We start from the raw sequence: 26,697 nt of genomic DNA on the forward strand, positions 1-26,697 counted from the left end.
GGAGGGATACGCTAAAATTAATACTAACTCTCATACAGGTAGGCATAATACCGTTATGATAATGTTGCAGGGGTGTATGACCCATAGGGTGGTGAAGACCTAGGTGCTAATCTAATATAGAGGGTATGAGTATCCTATTAAATACCCCATGGCCGCAACCTGTATATTAGCCATACATAGGGTCCTAGAAGTTTCTATTATATCATATAATAAAAATGTGGGATAAGGATAAAAATCCAACTAAAAACTACATACATGATGTCATAAATAGCCACAGTTCATCCTAACACATGTACTGACCATGCATAAGGGTCTAGAAATAAAAAGAAAAAAACTGCGCTTGGAATAGATACAAAGAAGCTGCGGTTACAAGTGAGGCACACCAATACAAAACTTAAAAACAAAAAAACCACGCTAATGAGTGTCACAAACAGTAAATGATAATGTTAGTCCCATACAAAGTTGTGTAGTCCCATATAGAAAAGTCCAAAGCAAAAAGAAAGTGAATCTGTCATAAGTGAATGGCGTGAAATTTGGATGAAATTCACGCCATTCACTTATGACAGATCCACTTTCTTTTTGCTTTGGACTTTTCTATATGGGACTACACAACTTTGTATGGGACTAACGTTATCATTTACTGTTTGTGACACTCATTAGCACGTTTTTTTTTTGTTTTAAGGGTCTAGAAATACCCAATACTTATTGTACTAAAGAAAGGATTACGACTATAAAATTATATACATAGTGCCTTATATTACGTGAGTCGACCTAGCATGTGTCCTGCAGCCAGATCTGCCTGGTAGCCCATATACCCCTAAGCATATACACCTATTAATCTATATGCAGGCCACTTAGGTCCATTGATTGTCACTTAGATTAGCAGGGTACCTGAAGTCCATACATATGGTAAGGTTACTAGGGTTGCTAAGGTTACTAGGATTGGTGACTGATAGTATGATCCTACACAAATTAGATAAAGGCAGGTATGGTCAAAAGAGGCCCTAAAAGCCAAAAACAAGAAACAAACCGGCAAGAACGGAAAGTTTTAATCAAACTTCCATTAATTATGGATACGTGGGTGTGTTGTATAATATTAATTCTACAGTATTGATCTAAAAACTTTTTTCTCTTTCACCCCCTACATGTTTGTGTGTCGGGGTTTGAAGATATTTGGGGATTTGCTATATAACAGTTTAAGTCTATGTCCAGGTTCAACCCTTTGGGGGCAAGGGATCCTAGCTGGTAAATCCAGCTGGTTTCATTTCTAGAGATTAGAGTTTCTCTATTACCTCCTCGCCAGTGTTCTTGTACTGAATCAGTGCCATAGAAGATAAGTCCACTGGGATCTCTATGGTGGACCTCATCAAAGTGCCTGGACAAGCTATGATTAGGGAACCCCTTTCTGATATTTTTAATATGTTCCCTAATCTGAACAAATAGGGGATGGGTGGTTCTCCCCACATACTGGAGGTGGCAGGGGCATTCTACAATGTACGTGACGTGTGTGCTTCGACATGTGATTAGTTGGTTGATGCGGTATTCCTTGTGGTCGGTGCATGATTTAAATGTGATCTTCTTTCTGGGTTGCCACTTGGCAACCCTACATGGTAGGCACCTCTGACATCTAAAAAACCCTTTTAGGTCGGGACAGATTTTAATGGATTGCGGGGGGTCTATGACATTTCTTACTAGGTGATTCCTTAGGTTGGGTGCCTTCCTGTAAACAAACTTGGGTTTTCCGGGTAAGATTTTTGATAGGATAAGATCTTCCTTAAGGATCGGCCAATATTTTCTTACTATTCTTTCTAAGTCTCTGAATTGACTATTGAACCCGGTGACAAACGTTATGTCAGCTTCCTTGTTGTTGTTTCTATTCTTATTCAAGAAAAGGGAAGTTCTGTCCATCTTCATGATGTCTGCTTTTAGCTTAAGGAGTCTTTCCTTATCATAGCCCTTTTCTTGGAATCTTTTAATTAAGATATCAGCCTGATTGCTGAAATCCTCCAGCGTATCACAATTGCGACGTATGCGCAACAATTGTCCTTTGGGGACATTAGATTTCCCCCTTTAATGATGGCAACTGGAAGTGGGAATATACCCGTTGCGATCCGTCGCTTTGAAAAATGTGCGGGTAGATAGCGTGTCCCTCACTTTAAAAATTTCCAGATCCAGGTAATCAATCTTTTCATTACTCCACTTCCCAGTGAACGTGATACCATACTTATTGATATTTAAATTCTCAAGGAATTTGGTAAGGCTCTCTGGTGTTCCATCCCATAAGATGATCAGGTCATCTATATACCTTTTATACATCTTAATCTGGGGTATGTTCTTACTGTAGATATACTTGTCCTCCCATAAATAGATTAGCTACGCTTGGTGCGTAGCGAGCTCCCATTGCGACACCCTTTGTTTGTACATAGTATTTCTTGTCGTACCAAAAATAGTTGCATTCCATGGCTAACTTTAAGCCTTCTAGAATGTAACTGATCTGTTCCTGCTTCATACTTGTATTCATATGCATTGCTTTTTCAACTCCCCGTAATCCATCCTTTTGCTCAATACTAGTGTACAGAGAATTGATATCTACCGCCACCAGCAACCATTGTTCTGCTCCCTTAATCTTTTGGAGCTCTTGTAACAATTGCATACTATCCCGTAAGTAAGATTTCCCCTCCTTGACCAGGGGTTTGAGGAATTTGTCCAGATACTCTCCAAGTCTGGAGAAGATGGAATTAATCCCACTAACGATGGGCCTCCCTGGTGGTTTCTCCAGTCTCTTGTGGATTTTAGGTGTATAATATATCACTGGTGTTTTTGTCGAGTTCGATATCATATATTCAGCCTCTTTAGAGTTCAGGATACCTTTTGGTTTTGCTTTTATCCACAAACGTTTTTAACTTCTTTTCGTATTTTCTCTTGGGGTTTCCTGTTAGTTTCTTGTAGGTATTTTCTATATTCAAAAGGTTATTCATCTCCTCCTGGTAGTCCTTTTTATTTAAAATGACCAGACCTCCCCCTTTATCAGCTGGCCTGATTACCACATCATGTTTGTTACTTATATCTTTGATGATTTTCCAGATATTACTTGGTCTCTTCTTGCTCTTTCCCATTCCCTTAATATCCTCTTCTGCCATTTTTTTAAACGCATTAATGCATTGATTCCCTGGGGTTTTTGGATTAAATATAGAATTGTTTTTAAGTTCGGTATGTATATACTCTGGGTCTTCCCTTCTTGCTTCTCCTGGGTTCATTGCAAAGTGTTTTTTTATGTTCAGTTTTCTCAGAAACTTTTGGAGATCGATATAAGCCTCAAATTTATCTAGAGGCTTATCAGGAGCATATTTAAGTCCCAATTCCAGCACTCCTCGTTCTTCCTGTGTAAACTGTACATTACTAAGATTAAAAATCCCTTTGCCTAATAATTTCGGGGCCCTTTTCTTCTTCTTGCCTCCTCGTCTTCCTCTAGTCTGTTTTCTCTCTCTATGTACCTGTATGTGGGTCCCGTATTCATTTCCTGCTGATAGTCCCTCCTGGTTCCAGTTCGTGGGTTTGTTTCGTATCTCTGATGTATATTTTGGCCTTCTGTCCTTCTCGGGCTCCAGTGGTGATCTTCCGGCCTCGGTCCTCCATACATATTCTGTCCTCTCCATCCGGGGTTCCTGTAGGGGATGCGAGGTCTCCATCTCCCAGGGGGCTTGTCCTGATAGGTGACTCAGGGAAAATCCCTATCTCCCCCATACCTTCTTCTGTACGTGGGATATTGTCTTCTATAATCATCCCTTAATGGGGAATACCTGTTGTGTACGGGTATATTATATCTGTTATTTGACGGGGTTCTATGATTAGGGGGTCCTTGGTAGTTCTCTCTCCTGGTATCCCTTCTTCCCACTGGTGTATTGGGAGTTATGGGCCTTGTTGGGCTGTAAGGTAGGTTTTCCATTTTCCTAGGTGTATCTCCCATCATGCCCATGGGTGGAATTAGTATTGGTTCATCGGATTCCTCCTCCATTGATGGATCATCTGGTTGGTCGTCTTGGTCTTCCCCATGTGTTTGCCATTTGTATACGTTGGAATTTTTATAATCCATAACGTCTCTTTTAAATTTTTTCTGTTTTTTGGCTTGTATATTACTATCATATTTTTTGATGGATTCCTGCAATTCTTTTTCCTTGTCTTTATATTTTTTAAGATGAACAAAGGGTAGGAGTAGGTTTTTTATTTCAGTGATTATGGGTTCGATCGCTCTCATTTTAAACTGTCTCCTTTTACTGATGTTCTGGAGTAGTTCCCCCTCACATTTATTAAAGAGGGAGTACCAATCTTTCATAAGGTCAGCGTTGTCAATCCCATCATTGGGGTGTATATTATCTACTAGTTTATTATCATATATTATTAGATCCTTAATAAAAAAAAAAAAAATTTTTAAATATATATTTTCAATAAATATATTTTTAATAATTAACCGCTTAACAACCGGCCCAGGGCGGTTGTTTAGGACGTCCTCCCAGAATTCTGCTCTCGCGCGCCCCCTAGGGCGCGCACTCAAGAGCATCCGTGACCGCCGGGTCGCATCACAGATCCCGGTAAATGGCCGCTGATCGCGGCCGTTTACCATGTGATCGCTCCGTCAAATGACGGAGCGATCACATGTAAACAAACCGGCGTCATCTGATGACGCCGGTTCCTCTCCTCCCCTCTGTGTACCGATCGGTACACTGTGAGCGGAGAGGGGGATGGATGGATGGCTGCAGCGTTGTGGGCTGCATGTGTAGTGCCCACAGCGCTGCACAGAGACATCCATCCATCCATGCTCAGCCATCCCCACTACTATGCATGCCCTGCAATGCCCTCTGCAATGCCCCACAGTACTCTGGTATGCCCCACAATACCCCTGCAATACCCCGCAATACTCTGCCATACCCCGCAATACTCTGCCATACCCTGCAATACCCCGCCATACTCCGCAATACCCTGCCATACTCCGCAATACCCCGCCATACTCCGCTATATTCTGCCATACCCTGCAATACCCCGCCATACTCCGCAATACCCCGCCATACTCCGCAATACTCTGCCATACCCTGGAATACCCCGCAATACTCTGCCATACCCTGGAATACCCCGCAATACTCTGCCATACCCTGGAATACCCCGCAATACTCTGCCATACCCTGCAATACCCCGCCATACTCTGCCATACCCTGCAATACCCCGCCATACTCCGCAATACTCTGCCATACCCTGGAATACCCCGCAATACTCTGCCATACCCTGGAATACCCCGCAATACTCTGCCATACCCTGGAATACCCCGCAATACTCTGCCATACCCTGCAATACCCCGCCATACTCTGCCATACCCTGCAATACCCCGCCATACTCCGCAATACTCTGCCATACCCTGGAATACCCCGCAATACTCTGCCATACCCTGGAATACCCCGCAATACTCTGCCATACCCTGGAATACCCCGCAATACTCTGCCATACCCTGCAATACCCCGCCATACTCTGCCATACCCTGCAATACCCCGCCATACTCCGCAATACTCTGCCATACCCTGGAATACCCCGCATTACTCTGCCATACCCTGGAATACCCCGCAATACTCTGCCATACCCTGGAATACCCCGCAATACTCTGCCATACCCTGGAATACCCCGCAATACTCTGCCATACCCTGCAATACCCCGCAATACTCTGCCATACCCTGCAATACCCCGCAATACCCTGCCATACCCCGCAATACTCTGCCATACCCTGCAATACCCCGCAATACTCTGCCATACCCTGCAATACCCCGCAATACTCTGCCATACCCTGCAATACCCCGCAATACTCTGCAATACCCCGCAATACTCTGCCATACCCTGCAATACCCCGCCATACTCCGCAATACTCTGCCATACCCCGCCATACCCCGCCATACTCCGCAATACTCTGCCATACCCTGGAATACCCCGCAATACTCTGCCATACCCTGGAATACCCCGCAATACTCTGCCATACCCTGCAATACCCCGCAATACTCTGCCATACCCTGCAATACCCCGCAATACCCTGCCATACCCCGCAATACTCTGCCATACCCTGCAATACCCCGCAATACTCTGCCATACCCTGCAATACCCCGCAATACTCTGCCATACCCTGCAATACCCCGCAATACTCTGCCATACCCTGCAATACCCTGCAATACTCTGCCATACCCTGCAATACCCCGCCATACTCCGCAATACTCTGCCATACCCTGGAATACCCCGCAATACTCTGCCATACCCCGCAATACTCTGCCATACCCTGCAATACCCCGCAATACTCTGCCATACCCTGCAATACCCCGCAATACTCTGCCATACCCTGCAATACCCCGCCATACTCTGCCATACCCTGCAATACCCCGCCATACTCCGCAATACTCTGCCATACCCTGGAATACCCCGCAATACTCTGCCATACCCTGGAATACCCCGCAATACTCTGCCATACCCTGGAATACCCCGCAATACTCTGCCATACCCTGGAATACCCCGCAATACTCTGCCATACCCTGGAATACCCCGCAATACTCTGCCATACCCTGGAATACCCCGCAATACTCTGCCATACCCTGGAATACCCCGCAATACTCTGCCATACCCTGCAATACCCCGCAATACTCTGCCATACCCTGCAATACCCCGCAATACTCTGCCATACCCCGCAATACTCTGCCATACCCTGCAATACCCCGCAATACTCTGCCATACCCTGCAATACCCCGCCATACTCTGCCATACCCTGCAATACCCCGCCATACTCCGCAATACTCTGCCATACCCTGGAATACCCCGCAATACTCTGCCATACCCTGGAATACCCCGCAATACTCTGCCATACCCTGGAATACCCCGCAATACTCTGCCATACCCTGGAATACCCCGCAATACTCTGCCATACCCTGGAATACCCCGCAATACTCTGCCATACCCTGGAATACCCCGCAATACTCTGCCATACCCTGGAATACCCCGCAATACTCTGCCATACCCTGCAATACCCCGCAATACTCTGCCATACCCTGCCATACCCCGCAATACTCTGCCATACCCCGCAATACTCTGCCATACCCTGCAATACCCCGCAATACTCTGCCATACCCTGCAATACCCCGCAATACTCTGCCATACCCTGCAATACCCCGCAATACTCTGCCATACCCTGCAATACCCCGCCATACTCCGCAATACTCTGCCATACCCTGGAATACCCCGCAATACTCTGCCATACCCCGCAATACTCTGCCATACCCTGCAATACCCCGCAATACTCTGCCATACCCTGTAATACCCCGCAGTACTCTGCCATACCCTGCAATACCCCGCCATACTCTGCCATACCCTGCAATACCCCGCCATACTCCGCAATACTCTGCCATACCCTGGAATACCCTGCAATACTCTGCCATACCCTGGAATACCCCGCAATACTCTGCCATACCCTGGAATACCCCGCAATACTCTGCCATACCATGGAATACCCCGCAATACTCTGCCATACCCCGCAATACCCTGCCATACCCTGCAATACCCTGAAATACCCCGCAATACACTGCCATACCCTGCAATACCCCGCAATACCCCGCGATACCCAGCCATACTCTGCAATACTCAGTGATACCCAGCCATACTCTGCAAAACTCAGTGGTACCCAGCCATACTCTGCAATACTCAGTGATACCCAGCCATACTCTGCAATACTCAGTGATACCCAGCCATACTCTGCCATACCCAGCCATGCTCTGCAATACCCCGCAAAAATCTGCAATACTCTGCCATAACCTGCAATACTCTGCAATACCCCGCAATACCCAGCCATACTCTGCAATACTCGGTGATACCCAGTCATACTCTGCCATACCCAGTCATACTCGGCGATACCCAGTCATACTCGGCAATACTCTGCAATACCCAGCCATGCTCAGCCATACTCGGCCATGCTCAGCCATACCCGGCCATGCTCAGCCATACCCAGCCTCTGTATGTGGCCAGGCTGTGGAAGTCTCACACATGTGGTATCGCCGTACTCAGGAGGAGTAGGAGAATCTATTTTTGGGTGTCATTTTTGATATGTACATGCTATGTGTTATAAATATTGTATAAATGGACAACTTTGTGTTAAAAAAAAAAAAAAGCGTTTTAACCACTTCCGGCCTTCCGTCATACGACGTCCTTGACTTTGTGCGGGGATATCTGAATGATGGGTGCAGCTACAGGCATCATTCAGATATCATCTTTTTCAGCCGGCGATTCCCTACACCATAAGAATGATCATAGCGGCTGTTACACTGCTTGATCGTTCTTACGGGAGGCGAGAGGGGACGTCCCCCCCCTCCCGCCGCCCTCCGGTGCTTCTACCGACTCACCGCTACGATCGAAGCCAGGATCTTTTTTTTTGTTTTTTTTTTTTTAATTTCAGGCACAGCCTGGAGGTGAGATTTGGGGTCTTATTGACCCCATATCTCACTGTAAAGAGGACCTGTCATGCCATATTCCTATTACAAGGGATGTTTACATTCCTTGTAATAGGAATAAAAGTGATCAAAAAAATTTTTGGGGGGAAAAAAGTGTCAAACTAAAATAAATAAAGTAAAATGAACAATAAAAAAAAATAAAAATTTTTTTAAAGCGCCCCTGTCCGTGTGCTCGCATGCAGAAGCGAACGCATACGTAAGTCCCGCCCACATATGAAAACGGTGTTCAAACCACACATGTGAGGTATCGCTGCGATCGGTAGAGCGAGAGCAATAATTTTGGCCCTAGACCTCCTCTGTAACTCAAAATTTGTAACCAGTAAAAAATTTTAAAGCGTCGCCTATGGGGATTTTTAAGTGGCGAAGTTTGGCGCCATTCCACAAGCGTGTGCAATTTTGAAAGGTGACATGTTAGGTATCTATTTACTCGGCGTAACTTCATCTTTCATGTTATGCAAAAACATTGGGCTAACCTTACTGTTTTGTTTTTTTTTAAAGCAAAAAACATTTTTTTTTCCAAAAAAAACGCGTTCGAAAAATTGCTGCGCAAATATCGTGCGAGATAAAAAGTTGCAATGACCGCTATTGTATTCTCTAGGGTCTTTGCTAAAAAAACATATATAATGTTTTGGGGTTCTATGTAATTTTCTAGCAAATAAATGATGATTTTTACATGTAGGAGAGAAATGTCAGAATTGGCATGGGTGCTCCAGAATGCCTGAAGGTGCTCCCCTGCATGTTGGGCCTCTGTATGTGGCCACGCTGTGTAAAAGTCTCACACATGTGGTATCGCCATACTCAGGAGTAATATCAGAATGTGTTTTGGGGTGTAATTTGTGGTATGCATATGCTGTGTGTGAGAAATAACCTGCTAATATGACAATTTTGTGGAAAAAAAAAAAGAAAAAAAAAAAACTTGATTTTGCAAAGAATTGTGGGAAAAAATGACAACTTTAAAAAACTCACCATGCATATTTCTAAATACCTTGGAATGTCTTCTTTCCAAAAAGGGGTCATTTGGGGGGTATTTGTACTTTTCTGGCATGTTAGGGTCTCAAGAAATGAGATAGGCCGTCAGTACTTCAGGTGTGATCAATTTTCAGATATTGGCACCATAGCTTGTGGACGCTATAACTTTCACAAAGACCAAATAATATACACTAATTTGGGTTATTTTTACCAAAGATATGTAGCGGTATAAATTTTGGCCAAAATATATGAAGAAAAATGACTAATTTTCAAAATTTTATAACAGAAACGAAGAAAAATTAATTTTTTTACAGATTTTTCGGTCTTTTTTCTTTTATAGCGCAAAAAATAAAGAACCCAGCGGTGATTAAATACCACCAAAAGAAAGCTCTATTTGTGTGAAAAAAAGGACATAAAATTCATATAGATACAGTGTTGCATGACTGAGTAATTGTCATTCAAAATGTGAGAGCACCAAAAGCTGAAAATTGGTCTGGTTATTAAGGGGGTTTAAGTGCCCAGTGGTCAAGTGGTTGATATTCATTAATTTTCATTATTAAATTTATCTATTTAACAGTCTATATATTTTTTTAAACATTTTTTAGTTTTCCATTTTTTATTTATACTTTTTTATATATAATATTTTCATCTTTTTCATTTTCTCACTTCTTAATTTCTAATTAATTTTTTATTTCAATTTTTTATTTCATTTTTTATTTATGTTTTTCTTTTTCTTATGTCATATTTATTTTAAATATCTCATTTATCTTGCTCCTGATAAATGTAGTTTACCAATGGAAATTAAGGGAAATGGATAATGCACATTGACAACATGATTTAACATCTTCATAAAAAGATTAAGATGACGGTTAAATGTATAATGCATAATGTATAATGTGTATTAGAAACCACATCTGTTGTTTTTTCTGACATATAGACTGGCGGCTCTGTTATTTCCACACCCCCCGAACGGTATTATCTCAATTAGGGGAGGTTTCATGGAGTCCGCAGGACTATATCAATGTGTGAAGCGTCAACACCGTCTTTGACAACGTCCGATGACGAAACGCGTAAGGCGGAGTCACGCTCACACGTCATACCCGGAAGATCTGGCTGGAACGCAAGGTGAGACGCAGGTACGGACTTGCTTCCTGGTCTCATCCTTGCCGGCAGCCGTGTTTGTACTGGGTCTACTGTTTTTAGGAACTGTTATACTTTTAATAAACTGGACATACTTCACCACGGAAGCCCTTTGTTTCCTTTTTTGTAAGCGGAGGATAAAGTAGACCGGTGGTGGGGAGATGTGGAGGAGCCCAGCCCTGGAACGCCAGGGGGAGACTCTGATTTGAATTACTGGAGCGATCCTACGGAGCAGCGGAGGACAAGCGGGACACCCACAGAGACATCCATCCCAAGACACCCACTCTTTGCCCAATACCCCTGTGGGGGTGATTGATTCTGGTGAGTGGGGAAATACGGGGGGGAGCACTTGGAGTCACCAGTCTGCATGAGCACGGAAGTCACCGTTTTTTATTTTTGGCATCTATAACTGCATGATGGCCGGACTCTGGGTTCTATAGAACTCCGGCTTTTCATATAGAGACTTTCGTCCTGCCCGGTTGCTTTTCACAGAGACTTTATTCTTATATGCAGTCTTATCGGTAATCGCTTAACTGTACATACATTTGCTTGTATAGCGTTAGTTTTTACATCGCACAAATTCCATTGGGGCTTATTATATGACAACACGGAGTGACAGAAATTTACTGCCCTTTTAACAATGCACATGGGAGTTATTACACAAGTTGCTGATATGTTATAATTATTGTTATTGTTATTATTGTTATCCACTACTGTTGCTGTTAGCTCCAAAGGGGGTGTTACACTGCCACAAACAATTTTTTAGTTTTTGCAATTAGTGTGTTTACTGTAAATTTATTTCACTCCTCGTTTTACATGGGATTTTCCATCACATCTATACACTACAGAGGATTTGCACGTACATTTTTAGTGGGTTTATTTTTATTATTTATTATCTATTACTTCTTATTCACTCTCACACATACGTATGGCTTTGCTTAGCCAGTGGACAAATCACAGGTTCAATTCACTTTCATGCATGTTTATGGTACTTAACTTTGTATATGTTTTTGCATAGAAATTGCATGATCACTTTTAGTGGGTTTACAAACTCTATGAATATTATTATTATTTTTTAACCATTTAAATACTGCTAATAGGGCAGCGCCAATTTCCCCAACTTCTTTTTATATACAGGTTTTCTGTTCTTTCCATAGTCCTAAATGGGTACTGGTTTTACTCATCTATGACAGCAGAACTATCTTATGCGTCACAGTTATACACTATCTATTTATTTTATAGATACTTTTGGAGCTACTATTTTGCACCATTACTGAGTACAATATGGCAATCCTTATCTATCTGGGAATGTGTGTGTGCGCGCCCGATCCTCCTGCGGGTCTCGAATACCTCAGCTCCTGGGATAGACATTCTTAGCGGTCCTTTTTTTGACAGTACCCTTTAGTTTGAACTCTGTACGTTATGTAAGAATTTTTGGGTTGGATAACTTTCTCCTCCTGACTTTATCCCCTTTCTGGTGTTTTGGGTTCAATGCTAGACCACAATGGTGTCTATATGTCCTTTACAGATATGTTAGCAGCCACTCCGGAGGAAGTGGAGCGAATCCACAAAACGCATCAAGCTTTATAGGCTGCATCCATGTCTCTAATATATACGGTTAATTTTCTACTTAGACCAGGGATATACAATTAGCGGACCTCCAGCTGTTGCAGAACAGAGTACCATGAGGCATAGCAAATCTCTGACAGCCACAAGCATGACACCCAGAGACAGAAGCAAGATGGGACTTGTAGTTTTGCAACAGCTGGAGGTCCTCTAATTGCTTATCCCTGACTTAGACCATTTCATGCAAATTTTGCTTTTTTACCTGACCCCATGACACAAAATATATTGTCTTGCATTACTACAATGTGCTATGATGTTACTCACGTATATATATATAAAGCGCAACTTGTCTGCGACGTGTGTATGTATCTATGAAATTACCAATACCAATGTATGTACCCATGTTTATGTGCTGTATTATTTTGCTCATGTAAATAAACACGTCAATACATCTTTTACCCAGTTGGTTGTCACTTGCCTCATTTAAAGTCCCACTATTCCTTTATCCCATTGTTTTGCAAATCTATGTACACTACAAACTGTATGATTGAATCGGTTCTGATATCACTGTTTTACTATCCTGACAGCATATTATTCTAAATAGGAAACCTTCATTTTGTTTGCAAATATTAAAGATTCTAACTACCAGCAAGAATAAGTCCTTACATTTAAAGAGCACCTGTAATTTCAGATCCATCATGGCAGCGCCTGTTAGCGGACATCCACTCACCTGCTGCCGCCACCACGTCCCTCACCTTGTTGTCTCACTGCTGCATTACCAGTTGTCCTATTAAAGTAAATGGGACTGTCGGTGAGTCAGCAGCGGGTTAGAGGAGGAGCCGCTGCGGGACAGAGATGACAGTTGCTCTTTAAAAATTATAATTTAAATCGAGTTGATTTAAATCAAGCCTTTTTACTAATGATTTAAATCGACTTGATTTAAATCAAATCCACCCTGAAACATACTAAGGCAATTTCTCTCTACTGTCTGAATTTGGTGTGTGCTGTGAGAGTTTACCTCCCAGCTTCTGCCTGCTTTAGGCAATCAGATTCCTCTTTGTACTCCCTAAAGGTTCCTGCATGTGTCTCCCTGCCTCATGCTCCACCATTGCAGGGTGGATCAGGCAAGTTATCGTTGGGGTCTGTAGTCGAAAGGATAAGGTTCCTCCCTTCTCTGTTAAGGCGCATTCCACTAGATCTCTATGCTTTATGAGCCTTTCAGCATCAGCCATCTGTTTCTCAGTTTGCACGGCTGGCACTTGGATTTCTGTTCACACATTTGTTTTATCAGGTGGATGTTAAGGCCTCCTCTGTTGCAAGTTTGAGTTCTACAAGCTGCTCTCTGAGTCTGTCATGTCCTCTTGACCTGTTTTGTTTTTTCTTTTTTTTATTATGTAGGCCTGTTGGTATTGTTTACTGTTTCCCACCCCTCAGCTGGACTGCTTTTAGACATCCTTATTGTGCTAATTAGATAGCGCCCTTTTATTGTTTGACTAGAAAAATAGGATTTTTGACCAGTAAAATCTGTTTTTCATAGCACAGTACAGGACACAGGTCCCATTTCCATGTTCTTATAACCTCCTTATTATTTTCTACAAAATCGAGGCTAGCTGGAAGTGGGAAGAATTATATGGGGGGGGCTTTCTCTTCTATGTCGGTGTCCAATAACCAGAAGATAGCTTCATAATCCAGACATATTAATTGAAGATCCTGTTTCCACACTAGGAAATGGAGTTTACTGGTAAGTAAAATATCCTGTTTTCATCTATTTTAAATAGCCTCTTCCCGCCGATGGTACACATATATGCGCCTCTCGGCTGGTGGGTTTTAACGCAGAGTCGCCGCATATATGCGGCCCAATGTAAACCCCTTTCTACTCTGAGAGCACATGCCCTACATGCTCCCAGCACAGTTATCGGCAGGAACGTTAAAGCTCCCGATGCGTGCTTGGAAGGAAGCAAGACCAAGTGAAGATGGAAGCGCCGGGGAGTTGTGACAGCGTTGTGCTGGAGGGCTCCGTGTCCAGGTAAGTCTGTCATAATGTGCTGGTATGCGGTGCATACTAGTACATTTATAACCTAAATCTGAACTCCATCTTTTCAAACACTTTACAGCCACCTTGGCCCAAACTATGTCTCTCACTAACATGTGAGGCCGCTGGATGTGAGGTATAAACTTTATGTAGCTGTGGCTACATACAGAGGTTGTGACATCATCAGCCCGTCTTTCTGACAGAGGAAGCTTGTGAAAGAAAGAAGCTTGGTAGAACCATTTCTGTTTCTTGTGTTAGGTTAATTTCTTGATGTTTTAACTCACCACAGGGCTTTATCGGTGTGTGTTGATTTTTTTCAGTGAGATTTGCAGGTCCATGAGTCTTTGGCAAAATGGCTTGCCGTATATGTTAAAAGAAATTATAAAGGACCCCCCATGTTTAGGCCTTAAAGGCATCTAATTCAGTATCACCATTAATGGATTGCTCACTCATTGCCCAATACTGTTGTTCTGTGTCGACTGTCTTCTGGACTTATTCCACGGTTAACCACAGTGGGCTTGATCTCTAAAAACAGCCATTTGTGAAGAGAACCACAATATGAGTGACCTTAACAGTGGAGCGATCACAAATAGTTTGGGTCTCAAGGCACAGATCTCACTCCTGATCCACTTAAAGCCCCCAAGGTGTGCTTCCCTCAAAAAATGGAAAAGTACTGAACCACTGAAAATTGATCAATGGATAGCATTGTTCAATAAGAATACTATAGAATTCTATGGAATGCTTGACAACAGCCCTAAAACGTAAGTAGGAACAGTTTCGTAAAACATGGTATTACTGGAATGATTTCCAGTACTAGCAGGAATACGCTGCATTTGCGACCACCCTGTTTCACAGTCCTGCAGTCTCTCTAACTAATTTTCCTTTTGGTTTGACTATCCGCCCACGCTCTGAACACTTTATCTTTTATCCTCAGCGACCATCGCCAACTTACAGAGGCTTTTTGCTTTCTGAATGTCGAACCATTCGATCTGCCTGATTAGTTGGCCATAAACGTGGCTTCTAACCACGCCCTGCTTCCACAACAGAGACGTAATCAACCCTCAAGTGGTGGTGAATCTAGACCTCCTCCTTCTGACCCACGATCTAGAAAACCTATCTCGGGCCTCTCTACTTCTACAGATACACTGCTACATCACAGCTTTGGACATTAATAACCTGTGCCCCTTTTTTTTTTTTTTTTTTTTTTTTTTGTACATCTTTGAGGACATCTTTGTTTTTGCCCTTCCTCTGCAGGGGGAGTTTATATGTTTTGAACTCTGTCCTCCTTTTTGTTACTTCTGTTTGGACTTTAATTGCTTGAAAGACCCATATAGTTCTAGTATGCCCTGCCACAATTGGTTGTGGGTCAGGATAAGATTCTGTTACTCGTTTGCTGTACTGCCATGAATGCTACTTTAATATGTTTTGAACTCCAAATCTACACATATGTTTCTCTGATATCATCGCCCTGAGAGCTCTCACTTCCTTCCCCATCCTCTCCCTCTCTCCTCTTCATTCACTCCTTGCCCCTTCACTCTACACCCCCCCCCCGTTGTGATTTTCTCATGGGCAATGTCTGTTTTACAATCTTACTGGTATTATGTAGTCCTATATTCAGGACTAGGGATAATGCAGCCCTTTATTTGTTATGTTTTGCTGTTTTGACAACCTGTTTATTCCTGTTATAGGTTCAGCCAAATAATATGCCATGATTTATAACTACCTTCACTATCTATGACATTGGCGGGTGCTGCTCAGCTGCAACTGTCCATGTTTGGTTTCAACCCCCAATAGTTTACAGAGACCCTGTTCGTCCTTCCAGTGGGACAGAAGTGTCTCTGCTGGCTGTTATAGCTCCCTCCCCTTCTTTTGCTATTAGATGGGGTCTCTTGACTGTACTTCTATCTCTTTTTTTCCCCCTCTGTCTTCCTCCCCCCCCCCCCCTTTTTTTTTTTTTCTTCTTTCTTTCCCCGCTATGACTAGATCCTGGAGGGATGCTTCCCTTATGCTTTACTCGTTCAATGCGCAAGGTTTTAACAAACCATCTAAGAGATCGCAAATCGTATATGATTTTCACAAGTCCAAGGTAGGGATTGTGTTTTTGCAGGAAATGCACTTTCAGACAGATCACATTCCTACCCTTCAAAATGTAGTACCCAAACTGGTACCACAGTACCTACGCCCACTCAAAATCTAAAGGAGTGGTGATTACATTTCATAAATCCATCACATATCATACAGTCCCTGACAAAAGTCTTGTCGCTTCTCTATTTTGTAGAAACTCCTGCTATTAACCTGACTTTTAATTAATCAATTGTTGTTAGAAATAGCTCATATGAAAAGCTAAAGCCCTCCCAAATGATGTTTAATGCACTGAAATAAAGTTTCACTGAAAAAAGATTTATCATTTAATCAAGACAGACAGGTCAAATTTTGGCAAGACAAAAGTTTTGTCGCCTATACAGAAATTGAACAACTTTACTGAAAATCCAAAAATATGTCAGCAAATTAAGTAGTGGTACTGTGAGATCCAAATTTAATATCTTGTATGACTTCCATGAGCTTGAAGGACAGCATCCATGCGGTTTGGCAAGGATTCATACAATTTATTGATGAAGTCCTCAGGAATAGCAAAGAAAACAGTCTTGCATGCCTCCCAGAGTTCAACATTCTTTGGTTTCGTCTCCCATGCTTCATCTTTCATCCTACACCACATATGCTCAATGATGTTCATGTCTGGTGACTGGGCTGGCCAATCCTGGAGCATCTTGATCTTCTTTGCCTTAAGGAACTTTGATGTGGAGATGGAAGTATGCGACGGAGCACCATCCTGCTGCAAAATTTGGCCTTTTTTATGGTTGGGAATATAAGAGGTAGCTAAGATTTCTTGGTATTTTAGACTATTGATGTTGCCTTCCACCCTGCAGATCCCTTGCACACCCCCATACTGGATGTAACCCCAGACCATGATTTTGCCTCCACCAAACTTCACTGTTTTCTGGGTAAATCTCGGCTCTATGCGGGTTCCAGTAGGTCTCCTGCAATATTTGAGGTGACTGTGGTGTAATTCAACAGAAGATTCATCTGAAAAATCCACCTTCTGCCACTTTTCCAGAGTCCATCCTTTTAGCAGGCTGTGGCCATTGGCAAATGCCACACGGTTTTTCAATTGTCTTTTGTTTAGTGCTGGCTTATGGGCACTGATTCGACCATGGAGGCCATTTCGAGACAGAATCCGACAAACTGTTCTGGTTGACACAGGGACTTCAGGTGACCAGGTTTCGTGGAGCTCTGCTGCAGTGGTAAATGGGCTGGCCTTGTATTTTCGAGCCAACAAACGGTTCTCTCGATCAGTTGTCTTGCGGGGTCGGCCTGACCTGGCCTTGTCCAAAACGTCTCCAGTCTCTTCAAATCTTTTTTTTATCCTCTGAACTTGACGCTGAGACACATTGAAGGTGTCTGCCCCATCAGCAGTGGATCTGGTCTTCAGCCTCTTGATAATCAACACTTTAGTCTCCGTGTGAATCTTAGGCATGTTTGCAGAGGTCTAGTTGCAGTTGAGAAGGTCTAGTGTACTGGTGTTCTTTTTATACACACCTGAGACCTAATTGATCCATTATTAGTCACAGGTGAAGCCCATATAACAAGGCAACAACACTTATGTCTTGGCAAAAATTGACTCAATGGGCTTTACCAAGCTGTGAATATTAGAATACTTTTTGTCAGTTTCGTTTTGCACTGAAACATTATTACAAAAGCTGTTGGGATTAAAATGACCCATTTCTTATAACAAAATCTTGATTAGAAATATATTTTAGCAGCACTTCAGGTCAATTTGTACACAAGCGACAAGACTTTTGTCAGGGACTGTATGTCTGTGCAGACCCAGAGGGCAGATTCCTCTTTCTGAAACTTACCATCAATGGCAAGACCTATACCCTGGCTACTATATATATCACCAACCAGGACCAAATCAATCAAATTATAAAATACTTACATAAACTAATGGGCTTTGCTGAAGGGATTCTCCTTCTTGCTGGGGACTTTAATTGTGTCCTAGACCCCATGCTCGATACATCTGCGGGAAGAAGTTCTATTTCTTATTCACAAATAAATCGCCTGAGAAAATTTCTGGGGCAATATAATTTGATGGATGTCTGATGACGTTCCCATCCTGCGGATGCCCCGCCCCTAATTCCGCCCCTAAACACGCCCTCATAAATTATCTCATGAAGTGACACCTAAATGTTTTATGCAGAATTAAGTTACAATTAACAACTTTATCGGTGCCCCTCAGCACACCCTCACCAGTGCCCATCAAAGCAGGCTCACCTGTGCCCACCGATGCAGCCTCACCTGTGCCCACCGATGCAGCCTCACCTGTGCCCTCCGATGCAACCTCACCTGTGCCCACCGATGCAGCCTCACCTGTGCCCACCGATGCAGCCTCACCTGTGCCCACCGATGCAGCCTCACCTGTGCCCACCGATGCAGCCTCACCTGTGCCCACCGATGCAGCCTCACCTGTGCCCACCGATGCAGCCTCACCTGTGCCCACCGATGCAGCCTCACCTGTGCCCACCGATGCAGCCTCACCTGTGCCCACCATTGCAGCCTCACTGTGCCCACCGATGCAGCACCGTGCCCACCATTGCAGCCTCACCTGTGCCCACCATTGCAGCCTCACACTGCCCACCATTGCAGCCTTACTGTGCCCACCATTGCAGCCTCACTGTGTCCACCATTGCAGCCTCACCTGGGCAGAGGAAGAGAGAGGGCGGCCGGACCATGACTGGGGGAAGAGGAGAGCCTCAGGATCACAGAGCAGGATAGCACGCCAGAAAAGCTTACATTACAATTGCCTCTGCTCCGCTCGCCGTCACACAGCCCCGCCTCCTCCTGACACCACGTCTGTGATAGACAGAATCCTAGTATTGGACGCGCGTTCTGTCTATCACGGGCTATCCCACTCTGTGATCCTGCGGCTCTCCTCTTCCTCTATGCTCTCTTCCCCCGGGGAAATCGCTGGGAGAACGGCTCCCGATCAACCCCGCATGCCAGCAGCGCTCCCAGGCAGCCTAGCTCTGAGTCCTCTGTCACAGAAACCGACCCACTGAGCCATCTGCCCACCAGGAAACTCCCGGTAGTCCCGATGGCCAGTATATCCCTGAGTATATGGCATGATTACCCTTGATACTCATATTCTTACTACGCATTATCCACATATGGGGGCACTGATATGATCAGGCTTCTCTGACCCATTTGTATTGTATTGGCATGTTATTGCTTTTATTGGTATGTTTTATTGTGATTGCAAAATCATTTAAAAAGATTAAATATAAAGAAAAGAAATGGAAGTTCAGAAGCGAACAGACAGTATATCCAGTAAAGAATCTAATGTCAAGTTGAAATTCCCTATGAAAGAGTGGAGAGAGGTAGAAGAGTTTGTGCTATCTTAGATGGAATAAATTGCCATGGGTATAGTCTGCCCCTGAATTTTACCAAGGATTCATGAGTAGATAAACTTTTTCTGAGGAGTATAGCAATTTAATATAAAATATTTTTGGACAAGTGGTTTAGAAGAATTCTAATTTTGTACAAATGTTCTATGTCTGGGTGTTAGTTGGGCGTAGTCTGTTATTACTAAAAAGTAGAAATCTGAGGGCTGGATAGTTGAAAACTGATCCTGCAGATGTTTATCTACAAATTTTTAGCAGTAACAAGGATAATATCATTTGCTTACATATCTGGGAGTTTGGAACATTTTTTTTAAGACTTCAAGTAAGTGCTCTGACTATAGATTCCAAACTTTGTTTATTTATGTTTATTTTGCTTTGTTTATTCATTTTTTTGGGTGTTTTCTGTTTTTCAGGTTTTTAATCAGTTTCAATATCTACTAAACACATGTGATATCTCGATACACCTAGTAGAAGTGAGTCCTAAATTAAGTGAAATCCAAGCACTCAACTTAACAAAAAAGAGCACTGAGCCAAAAGATGAAGACACGTCATCATGTTATAAAATTGGAATAACAAAGACAGGTCTTCCAATTAACTGGTACTACCACATACAAGACGTACCCTCAGGTATTTTATATAATGTTTTGGCTTCAAAGTGTTTATAGAATACAAATGTCAATTGTCATTTCATCCAGGAAACAATAGATACACTGGTAAGTAAAACCAAACTTTCAAGTTTATATTGATAACATACAGATTCTATTTAAATAATGTATATAGTAGTGTGTGCTTGTAGTCCTTTATAAAAACATTCATTTTATCTATTTTATCATCTAAATATAGCAAAAAACAGTGAGCATATTTACAGGATTGATTTATTACGATCAGAAGATTGTCTGATTTTCAATTTACAAATACCGTATACTGGTGACCCCACAATAGGGATAAAACTTTTTTGCGGAAGGGAGTTTTAACAAGACACGTGGCCACTCATTAAAATTATAAGGAAAGAGGTTTAACCATAAACTACGTAGAGGGTTCTTTATTGTAAGAGCGGCAAGGATGTGGAACTCCCTTCCACAGGTGGTGGTCTCAGCGGGGGGCATCGATAGTTTCAAAAAACTATTAGATAAGCACCTGAACGACCAAAACATACAGGGTTATACAAGGTTATGTGACTTATAATCACACACATAGGTTGGACTTGATGGAACTTGTGTTTTTTTTCAATCTCACCTACTATGTAACACCGAGCTCCTATATATACAGTATACGGTGTCATGAAAGTGGGCCTTCTTCCGAGGTGCTGCATATTTGCATTGGTGTTTGTGCTGGAAGCACGCTCCATAGTGTAATCCCAGCACAGAAACTGAGCTGTCACTGACAACTCTGGGTCTTGTACTAGATATTGTACAAATCCATAGTAGGGGAAGAAACAATCATGTACAGTCTGCTTTTTATCATATCTAAACACATTGACACTAAATTAAAAAAAAAAAAACACTTTTTTTTTTATTCCTTTACTACAAACGAAAGCTGACCTTTTAACCTGGCTATGACCTTGACCCTAACCTACATCAAGCCTTGATCTGGCCATTTTATAGTTATATTTTTACACATAATTGTTTACATTCTCCTCTTTTAAGGGGCAAAAAAGATATATTTTTGGGCCAGTTTTTCATTGACAAAAAAAAAAAAAAAAAACAGGAGATATCCATTACCATTTATCATCAAATAAAGACTCAATATATCCTGGAAAAAAAAAAAAGCGAGGTATAATTCACCTGGATACACTAAGTAGTGAAGATATGTAAAGTTTTGCCAACACATGCCAAACTTGCAAAACTGGGTTCAGGCCCATTTTTTTTTACTTTCATGCAATAAAGGGTTAGAAGGAGTCTAGTTCTCCATCTCCTGGTTGGAAATTAGTTTAAAAAATATTCCTCAATTATTTATGTTTATCTGATTAAAACTTTTTTTTTTGTCCCAATCATAAACAATAATTAGAAAATAGTAAAAAAAAAATCACTTCACACTAACTTTAAAACTGGCATGCATTAGATGTAATTTCATATTTATGATTACGTTTATATATATATATGTATCTCTATAACTATATATATTTTATATTTATGTTCTTCTCTGTTTAGGTTACACGTTTTACATTGCACATGAATTTTTTGATGCTTTGCCCATACATAAATTACAGGTACCAATTTATTTTTAATAAAAAAAAAAAAAATGAAAAAAAAAGTCCTTGTGTACACAGCACATACAAATTAAACTGCATTTTGACATTTTCACCACATTGCATAATAAATATGTCCTGCAGGGCCAAAAGACAAAACCTTATTTTATTATGACCCACTATATACACAAATGCCTTACACATAACAAACTCATGGAACCTTTTTCTTTCATTCTTTAAGCTATCATTATGTTACTTCCAACATTGGTATGATAAGGAACTACCCAAGCATTCATGCATCAGTATTAGAGCTCTCCAATCTCAGTGCAGTTGATACTACAACACTGTTAGGCTAGCCATCGGTCCGGAGACAGTAATCAACTTATTACAGATAAAACAATTGTGACATAAACATGTAAGCCCATACTTGCTAAGCATACATGCTGATGACTAGACACTTCTTGCACCATTTGTAGCTTAAAGTGTTACTAAACCCAGGACCCTGCATTCAGTATATCTGGTCTCCCACAGTACACAGAACATGGAAATTCAATCATTTTAGTAAATATAAACTGCTAAATACCTTTTCTCATCAGCAGTATATATTAGTCTTGTGCCTCCTATTAGTGCCTAGTTAAAGCTTGTAGAAGGAGTTTTCATACTGCACTGGCTGTCTTATCAGGATGCAGGACCCCTAACCCTCTGTCTGGACAGTGCTGATTGGCCCTGTGATGATCACATGCACTATCCTAAGAAAAGAAAAACTCTCTAGCAATACACACCAAACTGAGCATGTGCAGGCTGACTACACTAACTGTCTTATCCGAACATGTTTTGGGGACAATGCAATAAGGGGAGGATCTGTGCATACAGGAACAAATAGCCTTTTTACACAATGCAGAGGATTAACCCCTTAGCTTCCACAGTGAGTATAACCAGCATGATTTACTGCATATACAGGCTGATTTTACTGTTGTGGGTTTAGTACCACTTTAAAGGAGCCATAGAGAGCAATTTTGAACATCCACATTGGTCAACTGACTTTTTCCTTGATACAGTTGACTCAGGAGTATTTGCAAAAGATGGTGACAGCCAGAAGCAGACATATTATTTGTGCAGATCATGAAACTGCATAAAGGCCTTCTGTGGCATATGGGCCTATTCATATGAGATGTTGGGCATACATTAGCCTTTCTGCTTATTTTGACCTGGGCACGTCTTACATATTGGGCAAGTGAGAAGTGGGGGAGGTATTGTAAAAGACTCCAAAACCATAATATCTGTGTGGTGTCGGGCAAGTAGTACTTTCCTGCTGGTCCAGCACATGACATGCATAATGCTTTTACAGTTTAATCTGCACGTCTTTCATCTGTAAGCAAATGAGATGTGAGACCAGCTGCATATCATGGACTTTGGGAGTGTGAACTGCATTGCAAAGGCTGCTCTTCCACCTAAGCATCTATCTGCTTGTTGATACTCAATGTGTTTGTACCTAAGTATTAAAAGAATAAGAGGGCCTAAATTTGTTCTTGAACAGAGGCCCTTTGCAGGGTATGTCCACCACTGGTGGTAGCCCTTGTGCATGCAATTCCCAATCAATTTGTTATCAGCTGTCTCGTATTTATGATAACAAGAGACATGCATTGTGGTCTCATGGAGCAACAACTCATTGCTCTTTGTGATCAACAGTATTGTAGAGTAATGTTTTAGTAAACAAGCTACTAGCAGTCCTGACGGCAGGCCAAAAAAGTAAGTATTAGTTGAAGAGCCGCCCATGCACCTGTTGAAAATACAACCAAAATTTAATTTATACACCATCTTCCTTTTGCACCAGTATAATGTACACAACAGACTGCATATCTCAAATTCTCATGAAAATATTAGATTATACAGTGTTATTCACAAAGAGTAATTTTATTGTACATGTTAACAACATGTTATTTTATATTTGATCCAATAGTAAATCCTGAACATATTTTTCTAAACAATTTCATCCTTACAGAAAATCCAAGATGAATGGAGAGAAATATTGATTGATGTTGATCCAGAGATTCCACAAAAATTAAGATTTGTTCTTGGTTCTAGCTGTTCTCTGATTGCAAAAACCTTTGTTCAGGTATTTCTTTTTAGCTTTTATAGAAATATATTCTTCTGGAAGATCCTAAAGCATAATTTAAACCCAAAAACAAAAAGGTAATATATTGCAGCTTACCTGTCCTTTAAAGTAGTGGCTGCATTCCTTCGTTTTTTTTAAGTTTTTTAGGAAATTTTTAAGCATTTACAGAAAATGCCTAGTAACAACCTCTTTGATGTTATCACATACAATGCAGGATCAGCATTTCTGCGTTGTATGTGAGGATGTTGAGGGCGTGCCCACATCCCAGGAGCTGACAATCGCAAAGGAGAGCACCGTCTGCCAACTGAAGAAGAAATAAGATAAGTATTTCTTCATATTCTCTACCCCTAATCTAAACTAACAACTAAGTTTGAGCAAGAGGGGCAACTAAATAGTTTCAATGGTGACTGGTAATTGGTATCAAAGCTAATTTGTAATGAAGACAAAAATATGAAGCTACAATAATGGTTGGCTTCTAGGCACCATAAAGTTCCTGACTTGTTACTTGTTTCAGTAACTATCCTGATAGTGCTGCTGTGAGGACCTGTATCCTGGGGCATGGGGAAGGTAGAAGTTTGTGCCCAGCAGGGTGCAGCCTGGCATCTTTATAATGCAATCGTTACTATAGGTTAATACTTTTGTTTTCACTATAGGTGTACTTTAAATAGATCTGTTTGGGGAGTGGGGACGGAAAGTTATATTGCAGCCATTTGCTAAAATCATTTAAGTTCATTTTTTTCCTCATTAATGTACACACAGCACCCCATATTGACAGAAAAACACAGAATTGTTGACATTTTTGCAGATTTATTAAAAAAGAAAAACTGAAATATCACATGGTCCTAAGTATTCAGACCCTTTGCTGTGGCACTCATATATTTAACTCAGGTAATGTCAACAATTCTGTGTTTTTCTGTCAATATGGGGTGCTGTGTGTACATTAATGAGGAAAAAAATGAACTTAAATGATTTTAGCAAATGGCTGCAATGTAACAAAGAGTGAAACATTTAAGGGGGTCTGAATACTTTCCGTCCCCACTCTACATATACACATTACATTGTACATATTCACTTCAAATAAACTGAAGCAAAAACTTCAAGTGGATGTAAACTCTCTTACATATACCCAGTGAAGTGAACAGCCTCAGATGATACACAGAGATGAAACAAATCTCCCTACATAAGGTTTACATGTATATATGCTGTCTTCAGCTTGCTATATTCTTTAGAAAGTACACATCTTGTTAGAGATTTTTTTCTTCCTGTTCAGCACTGGGTGTGAATTCTTGGCATATACTGTGTGACAGTTGATTGGAGGATAGGCACACCCCCCCACTCCACATAGGCAAAATAAGGAAGGAATGTGCAGAGCTGTGCTGTGAATAGACCAACTCTCTGCAAATCTATTTATAGCACCCACCCAGACACAGATTTCAGGCTGGTTTTATCTTGGTTGTCGGAAAACTTGTCGGAAGTTATCATGCTGATAACAGAAGAACGGAGCAGCAGAAAGACATGGGACTTATGGCTTTGGAGAGAGATAAGAAAACACTACACATATATGTGCTTAGGTCAAATTTCATGAATCCAGTTTACATCCACTTTAAACCTTCACATTTCAGTTTTTCATGGGTGGGTGCAATTTAAACCTCTGGTTTTCTTGCAATGGGGACTCTGTCTAATTGTTGTGGCTAGTGCACAACAAGATAATGGTTATACACTTTGGGGTATATTTATAAAGCAGTGAATGTGACTATATCTTCCTGAAGCATTGGTTTTCAATTGCAGTGATTGATTCACCTGCAATGAATGTTTAGTGAATGTCACATTTACTGCTTTATAAATATGCAATATCTTTGCATAGATTAAACATAAATATACTCCTTTTGTCTGATGGCTTCTCCATAATTTAGAAATAAAAAAAAATGGCCCAGATGCTAAATGGGTGCTTTCATTATATCCTAGTATGGACAGAGGGGATGTAGAGGCAACATACTGCTACAGTGGAAAAATGTTACCAGTGCTGCTGTTTAACCATTTCAGGCCTTGAAGATTTTCCTGCTCAATGACCGGGCCATTTTTTGCGTTACGGCACTGCGTCACTTTAACTGACAATTGCGCGGTCCTGCGACATTGTGCCCAAACAAAATTGACGTCCTTTTTTTCCCAAAACTGGAGTTTTCTTTTGGTGGTATTTGATCACCTCTGCGGTTTTTGTTTTTGCGCTATAAACAAAAAAGAGCGGCAATTTTGAAAAAAATGAAATATTTTTTACTTTTTGCTTTAATAAATATCCCCAAAAATGTTTTTAAAAAACAAATTTCTTCATCAGTTTCGGCCAATATGTATTCTACATATTTCTCGTAAAAAAATCGCAATAAGCGTATATTGATTGGTTTGAGCAAAAGTTATAGCATCTACAAAATAGGGGATATAATTATGGCATTTTTATTAATAAATACATATATAATTTTATATAATATATATATATATATATATATATATATATATATATATAATCTCTAATTAATATTACTAGTAATGGCGGTCATCTGCAATTTTTTTTTTTTTTTTTTTTAGCGGTACTGCTACATTGCAGCAGACAGATCAGACACTTTTGACAGCTTTTTGGGACCATTGACATTTATACAGCAATCAGTGCTATAAAAATTCACTGATTACTGTGTAAATGTCACTGGCAGGGAAGG

General features: G+C 41.4%; 1 protein-coding gene across 2 annotated transcripts in view; it reads left to right on the plus strand.

Annotated features, from left to right (window-relative positions):
• NDUFAF7 (NADH:ubiquinone oxidoreductase complex assembly factor 7) overlaps nt 1-26,697 on the plus strand; it is a 284,953-nt gene that overhangs the window by 162,659 nt on the left and 95,597 nt on the right. For both annotated transcript variants that reach the window (XM_073627560.1, XM_073627559.1), the window contains 3 exons: nt 20,099-20,312; nt 21,836-21,894; nt 23,876-23,989. In XM_073627560.1, coding sequence (XP_073483661.1) covers nt 20,099-20,312; nt 21,836-21,894; nt 23,876-23,989 — 387 coding nt within the window. The remainder of the gene's footprint in view (nt 1-20,098; nt 20,313-21,835; nt 21,895-23,875; nt 23,990-26,697) is intronic.

The sequence above is a fragment of the Aquarana catesbeiana genome, linkage group LG04, assembly GCF_042186555.1.
Source record: "Aquarana catesbeiana isolate 2022-GZ linkage group LG04, ASM4218655v1, whole genome shotgun sequence".
NCBI lineage: Eukaryota > Metazoa > Chordata > Amphibia > Anura > Ranidae > Aquarana > Aquarana catesbeiana.